The following is an 8,891-nucleotide window of genomic DNA, read 5'->3' as shown; positions in this document are numbered from 1 at the left end:
TTTACCTCTGCTCTATGCAAATTAGCATTGGAAATGTTAGCCTTAACCAAGACAGCAATGCATATAAATTAGCATTGGAAATGTTAGCCTTAACCAAGACAGCAATGCATATAAATTAGCATTGGAAATGTTAGCCTTAACCAAGACAGCAATGCATATAAATTAGCATTGGAAATGTTAGCCTTAACCAAGACAGCAATGCATATAAATTAGCCTTGGAAATGTTAGCCTTAACCAAGGCAGCAATGCATATAAATTAGCATTGGAAATGTTAGCCTTAACCAAGACAGCAATGCATATAAATTAGCATTGGAAATGTTAGCCTTAACCAAGGCAGCAATGCATATAAATTAGCCTTGGAAATGTTAGCCTTAACCAAGACAGCAATGCATATAAATTAGCCTTGGAAATGTTAGCCTTAACCAAGGCAGCAATGCATATAAATTAGCATTGGAAATGTTAGCCTTAACCAAGACAGCAATGCATATAAATTAGCCTTGGAAATGTTAGCCTTAACCAAGACAGCAATGCATATAAATTAGCATTGGAAATGTTAGCCTTAACCAAGGCAGCAATGCATATAAATTAGCATTGGAAATGTTAGCCTTAACCAAGACAGCAATGCATATAAATTAGCCTTGAAAATGTTAGCCTTAACCAAGACAGCAATGCTTATTTTCCATTGAGCTTTTAGGAGAAGATTTTTCCAATATTTTTTTTTCCCCATCATAACTTTTTTGTGAGTCTGTAAAAGGCCGACTTGTTGTTGCGACTCTCCTTTGCATCTGGTTGGCCCTGGTACTTGGACTTCCTGTTGGGACTTAACGGGACCCTCTGTCCCTCCCCTCTTCAGTTCTGCCTCAAAATGGATGGCTGTTGTCTTTTTTTACGCCAGGGCCGAGTTGAGCCGGGGGATTAGAGCAATCAGATTAGGATCACTGCTGTTGTGGGTAGACTGGTCGGAGAGTCCCCTCCTTGCCTCAAGCTCCTGGTCTCCATGAGGGGCAACTTTTACACCAGGTTCCGTCCCAGGTGAGGTTCACTCCAGACACTTCTGCTTGTTGTGTGGTGACATCACTGCGTCCGGGACCGCAGGATAGCAGTGTGAGTACTCCGCTATGCTTACGCTGCTTTTATACTCGTGTTTGGTTCCGACACTCTGAGCAGAATTGACTTAGCCAAATGTCGAGTTTGATGGCCGTTCCGACTTTTCCTACTTCCTACCCGACTATTACACTGGACAGCTTGTATATTAAATATCATCAACCACTGGAGGATGCCCAGTGACATTCATTGTGGTTGTCTACGCTCATGCCTTTCTAGTTTGTTATTAATATTATTATTCTTATTATTATTGTAAGGCTAAATCTAGCTGTACTAGCCTTCTTTTCCTCAGTCTTTAAAAGAGGGAGTTGATTTGGATGGGATACATGATGGTTGTCTACCTTGGTGCTTTTTTATTTTAATTAAAAAAAATGAAGCACGTCAGTTAGTTAGAAGAGGACCAGGAATAAGTATAAATATATTTACATTTCTTGGATGCCATTCAGGATCTAGTGACTGTACCAACATACCATGGTCTAATATTTTGAGGTGTTTCGGTGATGTTCGGAGGGCGTTGTGTCGTTTTGGCATCCAGCCTCGTTGTGACATCAGCTCTTGTCCAATTTGTCACCGCAAACAAACAAATTGCACTTCATGTCCGTCCTCATCTCACACGGCCATCTGGACCTCACCTGGAAAGCACGACAAGACCTTTACAAAATTCTATTCTACTTTTGTCTAAGCCTGTGTGTGTGTGTGTGTGTGTGTGTGTGTGTGTGCAAGCACACTACTGCTACTATGTTGTGTGGTAATAATAATCATCATCATCATCATAATAATAATACAGTAGAAGCCGACTCTGACTTCCGATGCCAGTTGCTGTTTTATAGCCTAGCAAGCTATGCTACATACGTATGCTGCATATTGCTTCTTTGTTCCAAGGTAAGGATATTTGCTGGTGTATTAATAATACCACAAGATGTACGCCGCATCGTATGCTAACCCGGAAAATGTATGTAAACCTGAAAAACACGCTAACCAGGGCGGACGCTAACCAGGGCAGATGCTAACCGCGGTTCCACTGTGTATTTTTGCAAAGTCATGTAGGATGTGTTGAAATGGACCATACCATAGTATTGGTCCGATACCAGGTAAATACAGGGCCGGTATCGCTGATACCGATATCGTTATTATTGTCATCCTTTATTTTTCAAAATAATGGAATGACCTTAATTTGTGTGTCATAATTAATAACCCCGATGCTACGGACCTTTACAGTGTGAGAACCCTAAAAGGATCGGTCCGCCCTCCGAATCCAACCATACGTGCTAACAGCGTTATTAGCATCTAGCAAAAAGCCTGAGATGTCAACGCCATGTCCAGCGCGGCTCTAAACGCGTCAGGGAGCGAGGTCTCCCACATGCGGCCCAAAAGCTCCATGAGGGCCCTTCATAGCCTGCTTCCCGTGCTTGTGTGCAGGTTGACCACCATCCCATGACCCCATCCAGGGCTCCACCTGCCAAGCCATGAAGATGGGCTCTCAAATCCGCCTGTTACTGTGGAAGAACTGGACTCTCCGCAAGAGGCAGAAGGTAGCAGGCGTTTTAGCGCTTGGGGTGCGCTTGATGTTTGATGAAGTTCTACCTGTCTCGGTGCAGATCCGCTTCCTGGTGGAGGTCTTCTGGCCCGTGTTCCTGTTCATGGGGTTGGTGTGGCTGAGAAAGGCCAACCCGCTCTACCAGCAACATGAATGTAAGAAAAAGCACACGCCTTAAAGGTCCCATATGTGGATTTTGGTGCCACCATAACAGGAAGTGTTGTAGAAGAAGTTTGAAGGTCAACCCTCCTGGGACCACGCCTCTGTCCAACAGCGCCATTTAGCACTTTATTACTTCAGCATTTTATTTTTATTTGATCCACTCCACGTGTACACCATACCGTCATAGATGCCATAAAGCAGGTACAACATCGTCGGGACAGAAGGACTCATTTTCATAACTCATAACTCATAACTCATTTTCTCACGCTAGAATGCCCAGAAAAGGGAAAGCCCGGGAGGCGGGGTTAGGTATAGCAAAGGTGAAGCATGATGGAGATGTTAGGTTGGTGTTCCTAAATACGGCCATGAAGGCCGCATCAGTTTTGCATCACGGGGTTCCTTTAAGAAGATTTTTGGGAAGTCCATCACCGCTCCACCACGGCCCTGCCACCCTTGCAGGTCACTTCCCCAACAAGGCCATGCCATCTGCAGGCGTTCTTCCGTGGATCCAGGGCATCTTCTGCAACGCCAACAACCCCTGCTTCCGCTACCCCACCAGAGGAGAATCTCCAGGGCTGGTCTCCAACTACAACAACTCCATGTAAGCGTCGTTGATCCTCCTCAGCGCTTCCAGCTGTCACATGACATCCCGTTGTTTTGTTCCAGACTGGCGCGGTTCTACGCCGACATCTTGGAGATGTTCAACGACACGGAGGTGCAGCAGCTCAGACGCGTGTGGCATGAAGCGTCCACCTTCTCCAACTTCATGGAAACATTGCGCAATAACCCGGCGGTGGTATCAGGTACAGGAAGCTCAGACCCGCTATCCCGCCGGGGAACGCTTCTAGAACTGGTCTTCTTCTTCAGGCCGGGGTCTGAAGATCGAGGACATTCTGAAGGACGATGAGGTTCTCACGGCCTTCCTGCTGCGAGACGCCGCCCTCTCCGACTCCGTGGTTTACCAACTGATCAACGCGGAAATACGAATCGAACAGGTGCTTGGGGGCGGATGCTAACGGGGGCGGGGGGGGGGGGGGCTAACCGTGTTAGCTCCCTTCATGAATGCCTTTCTGCTGTCCCCCAGTTTTCCCGCGGCGTCCCTGACCTTCAGCTGAAGGACATTGCGTGCAGCCAGGCTCTACTGGAGCGCTTCATCATCTTCCCGAGTCGGCGGGGCCTCCACGGCGTCCGCAACGCCATGTGTGCCCTCAGCCAGCCCAGGCTGCAGAGGATCGAGGACGCGCTCTACGCCAATGTGGACTTCTTCAAGATCTTCAGACTGGTGAGTGGCCACCATCATCATCATCGTCATCATCATCCAGTCTTAACGTGACGTACCTAATAAAGTGGCCGTCAGTGCTCAGCATGAGGGAGTCATGTGACGGCATTATCCCTCTTGCCCTGTTTGCTAATGGGCTTACCTGGCGCCCCCCCCACTAAGACATGACCCGAGTCCTGCTGGCCTGGCGGGGGTTAGCCTAGATGTTAGCACAGCGTCCAGCTAGTCATAACCAATCATAACCAATCATAACATATACAACGTTTTCTTCTTACTGTTTATTATTTCCGAACTTAAACCAATTAGTAATGATTAATGATGAACTAATTATGATTAATTTCACTGCCTTGTTAGCTAATGTACTTTACTGAGCAAGGAAATGGCGTTACATATTATTCTACCTCATGTATGTTTATTATATTGCAAATATTATCAGGAATGGGAAAGTACTTTGTCATCTGAATGTGTTGATATTTGAAAGGCCAAATGACAGTATCATAAGTATCATGGTGTACTAAGTACTATGCAGTTAGTACAAACGTAAAAAACGTAGTACGCTACGTTGGCGAGAACGTAGCACACCGAAGCGCATTCCAACTTCCTGGCGTCACCCTGACTTCCTGACAGGAAGGATATCTGGTGGGCTCATATTGGTCTGACGTTCCCTCCTTTGCTTTCTTTGTTTCGGGAATGTTCCGAAATGTGATCCACCGTGGCCTTTTCACCCCCCCCCCCCCCCACACACACACACTCGGGACACTTTTTAGCCCCCCTTTTCATGTCTTTCCTGCTCACTGTGTCACATGACAGCTGCCTCGCGTCATGGACGGCGGGTCAGATGGGGTCGACCTGCGGAGGTGGGGGCGTGTCCTCAGGGCGACATCGGACAAGATCTGGGAGGTGAGTGTCCCCCACAATGCACCACTGCTGCCTGTGGTATTTTTAGCCGCTCCTTTCCGATGCTCGTTCGTACTTTGATGACCATCTGAGCGTACGTACATGTTGTACGGGACGTGCTGTCTTTGGATTGCCGCTACGTCTTTCAGTTTCTTTCATCAGATTTGTTGGTCTCCAGGGTCAAATTGGTCTCTGTGGACCATCAGTTCTACAAACCAACATTGGACGGTACTTCAGTCATGGTCCGTCACCACGACTGCACCATAACAGTCCAGGGTGAACTGGCTGGTGGAGAGAATAGGAGGAATGGGAATGGGCTCAACACGCATCCCTGTGGAACCCCCGGGATGGTGAGCAGAGGGGATGTGGTGGAGTCACCCTTCCTGTCTGTCTCATCTCTGGCGGTGACTGGATCAGATGGTGTTTCTGTTGGGGGGCGGCAGGGCTGAAGCGGCCTGGGGAGTCCAGGTGTGGGGGGACAAGTGGAAGGGTGATGTTCCGTTGGTTCTCCAGGAACTTGACTGCAGCCGTCTGATGTTATTGTTATGTTATCGTTATGTTATCGTTATGTTATCGTTATGTTATCATTATGTTATCGTGATGTTATCGTGATGTTATCGTGATGTTATCGTGATGTTATCGTTATGTTATTGTGATGTTATCGTTATGTTATCGTTATGTTATCGTGATGTTATCGTGATGTTATCGTTATGTTATCGTTATGTTATTGTGATGTTATCGTTATGTTATCGTGATGTTATCGTGATGTTATCGTTATGTTATCGTTATGTTATCGTTATGTTATCGTTATGTTATGGCTAGGTCACTAAGCCACTAAGATCTCTTCCATCTTATTTCATTTTTAATCACTTTTATAGCTTTTATATTCTATTTTACTTTCGCATAGTTATTTTTGTATTTTTATAATCATAACCTTTTATTTATATCCCTTAGTGGCATAGAAAAGTCTTGGATGGATATTTGTAGTCTTTTTCAAAAACAATCAACCATAATAAAGATGAAGATTTGATGTCATTTAGTTGTTTAAACATTAAAAATAATAATTGTATAATAATAAGAATGTGTGTGGATGTTTGACGTCCCATCATCACCTTAAAGCCGAAGAATGGGTGGGGGGGGGGGTAGGGGGAGAGAACATTCCTTGCTGATGACACATCCTGTCATGGGACCTCCTCCTCCTCCCGGTCATCGCCATGGTGACCGAGCGGCGCCATTGCTCACACGTCCTTCCTCTGCGTTGTTTGTTTATGACATCATCAGGGAGCGACCATAATAATAATAATAATAATCACGCCACTGATTTATTGCTACACAAAAGCTCACCTTTATTGAATTCATAATGTTGTATTTATGGATATGTTTCATAAACGTATATTAAAGTCCATATAAGTTAAATATTAAACACAAAAATTGTCATATCAAGCTACCTACTGTACCTACAGTATCTGAAGCACTTTCATTGCAAACATGAGCAGAGCAGGGTGTACCACAGGGATCAGCATCAGGTCCACTGATATTGGAATTTATCTGCAGTTTAATAGGATTTGATTATGTAATGCAACAATAGATCCCAATAGATTAGTCAATCAATCATCAAAGCTAGTACAAATATTGAAAGTGTGATACAAGTATAATAAATAAAGAAGTATCCCCCCCCCCCCATGTCCTTCTCAGCTGGCGGCGAGTGACAACTCCCAGCGCATGGTCCAAGCCCTGACCCCCCTCTTCCAAGCCGGCGGCCCCCCTTCCTTCTCCTCCCTGTCAGCATCCGTGTCCAGCCTCTTCTGTGGCTACCCGGAGGGCGGGGGCTCCCGGGTGCTTTCCTTCAACTGGTACGAGGACAACAACTACAAGGTGTTCCTGGGCGTCAACGGCACTCGGGGGCAGGACCGCCAGCGCGCCGCCTACGACCACACCACCAGTGGGTTCAAGTTCCCATCCCAAGGAAAGATCTAAAAATGTGCGTCACCGAATGGACTCCCCTCTGTTTCAGCCCCCTTCTGCAACAGCCTGATGGACACCCTGGAGTCTAACCCCATCACCAAAATGGTGTGGAATTCCGTCAAGCCCCTGCTGATGGGAAAGATTCTGTACACCCCCGACTCCCCCGCCGTCCGCAAGATATTAAAGAGCGTAAGGGAGACCACCTCTGACCCCACTCCCTCACCTCTCTCCACGGGCCGCCCTTAATAATGATCACTGGTTGTTTTCATGGGATTTCAACCGCTCACCTTTTGGCTAACCACTTGCCGACATGGGGGGGGGGGGGGGGGGGCACAGGGGGCTTCTTTGTTTTCTTTGTTTTTACTTGTTGATTCTGAGAGCTAGTTCTAATATTTGGATGAAGTAAGCTAAGTCTTCTCTCTATTGGGAATATTTCAATGCAGAGGCTGTCAATCAATCAAAGCGGTGCATCATGAAGTGTCATCATTTAGGCGAACACGACATTCGAGGAGTTGGAGAGGCTGCAGAATTTTGGGAAGATGTGGGAAGAGGTGGGGCCTCAGCTGTGGGACTTCTTCTACGGCAGCGTGCAGATGAACATGATCAGAGTGCGTGATTCATCAATATTTCCTGGGGGGGGCGGGGGGGTCTGCTGGGAATATAAGATGTTTGCAATATTTTCATATTTACTTCACAGGACACTCTGGCAAACCCGACGGTGATGAACTTTGTTGACGACAGCCTCAAGGACGCAAACCTGACCACCAAGGACATCCTCAACTTCCTGTACGCCGGGCCCGAGGAGGCGAGGGAGGCGGGGATGGTGAGCTTCGACTGGAGGAACATCTTCAACGTCACCGACCAGATCATACGCACCGTCAACAATTATGCCGAGGTAAGGATATGAAATATTAAAATAGAAGGTGATGTTAATTCGCTGGAATCGAACGAGAGCTAATCATCCTGGTCATCCTGCAGTGCGTCGACATGGACAAGTTTGTGGCCTACAACGACGAGTCCCAGATGATCCACCAAGCTTTGTATCTGCTGGAGGACAACAAGTTTTGGGCCGGCGTGGTCTTTGCCGACATGTACCCTTGGACCACCAGCGTCCCGCCGCACGTCAAGTACAAGATCCGTATGGACATCGATGGCGTGGAGCGTACCAACAAGGTCAAAGACAGGTCAGTGGCCTGGGTTAGGTTATGTTGTGTTGTCTTATGTTGTGTTGTCTTATGTTGTGTTGTCTTATGTTATGTTGTGTTGTCTTATGTTATGTTGTCTTATGTTATGTTCTGTTGTCTTATGTTGTGTTGTCTTATGTTATGTTGCCTTATGTTATGTTCTGTTGTCTTATGCTCTGTTGTCTTATGTTGTGTTGTGTTACATTATGTTATGTTGTGTTGTCTTATGTTGTGTTTTGTTGTGTTGTCTTATGTTGTGTTGTCTTATGTTATGTTGCCTTATGTTATGTTCTGTTGTCTTATGCTCTGTTGTCTTATGTTGTGTTGTGTTACGTTATGTTATGTTGTGTTGTCTTATGTTGTGTTTTGTTGTGTTGTCTTATGTTGTGTTGTCTTATGTTATGTTGTGTTGTGTTACGTTATGTTACGTTGTTATGTTATGTTATGTTGTGTTGTCTTATGTTGTGTTATGTTGTGTTATATCATGTTGTGTTACGTTGTTATGTTATGTTATGTTAGAGGAAGGAAAAACTATAGAATTACAGATACTTATCATAGCAGTACTCATATAGTGTGCAATGATGCCCCCTGGTGGCAGCAAGCATCCATCCATCCATCCATCTATTTTCCATGTTGCTTATCCTCACTCGGGTCACAGGGATATGCTGGAGCCTATCCCAGCTGACTTTGGGCATGTTGCCATGTGGGGGTTTGTTAAAAATATGTACCTCCAAGCCAAAAGTGTTTCATACGTGTTCTCCTT

General features: G+C 45.9%; 1 protein-coding gene across 1 annotated transcript in view; it reads left to right on the top strand.

The window, feature by feature from the left end:
* Positions 1 to 807: 807 nt before the first annotated feature.
* The window catches only part of abca4b (ATP-binding cassette, sub-family A (ABC1), member 4b), a 22,005-nt gene continuing 13,921 nt past the window's right edge, over positions 808 to 8,891 (top strand). The window contains 13 exon segments of the mRNA XM_078789090.1: positions 808 to 1,104; positions 2,524 to 2,636; positions 2,703 to 2,796; positions 3,263 to 3,404; positions 3,470 to 3,606; positions 3,671 to 3,798; positions 3,888 to 4,085; positions 4,893 to 4,982; positions 6,675 to 6,921; positions 6,994 to 7,133; positions 7,436 to 7,552; positions 7,642 to 7,839; positions 7,923 to 8,128. Coding sequence (XP_078645216.1) covers positions 2,571 to 2,636; positions 2,703 to 2,796; positions 3,263 to 3,404; positions 3,470 to 3,606; positions 3,671 to 3,798; positions 3,888 to 4,085; positions 4,893 to 4,982; positions 6,675 to 6,921; positions 6,994 to 7,133; positions 7,436 to 7,552; positions 7,642 to 7,839; positions 7,923 to 8,128 — 1,763 coding nt within the window. The 5' untranslated portion in view covers positions 808 to 1,104; positions 2,524 to 2,570.

This window comes from Doryrhamphus excisus, linkage group LG2 (genome assembly GCF_037039965.1).
Source record: "Doryrhamphus excisus strain RoL-2023G ecotype Guam linkage group LG2, RoL_Dexc_Guam_v1.1, whole genome shotgun sequence".
Lineage (NCBI taxonomy): Eukaryota > Metazoa > Chordata > Actinopteri > Syngnathiformes > Syngnathidae > Doryrhamphus > Doryrhamphus excisus.
This window is presented reverse-complemented; position numbering and strand designations above follow the sequence as displayed.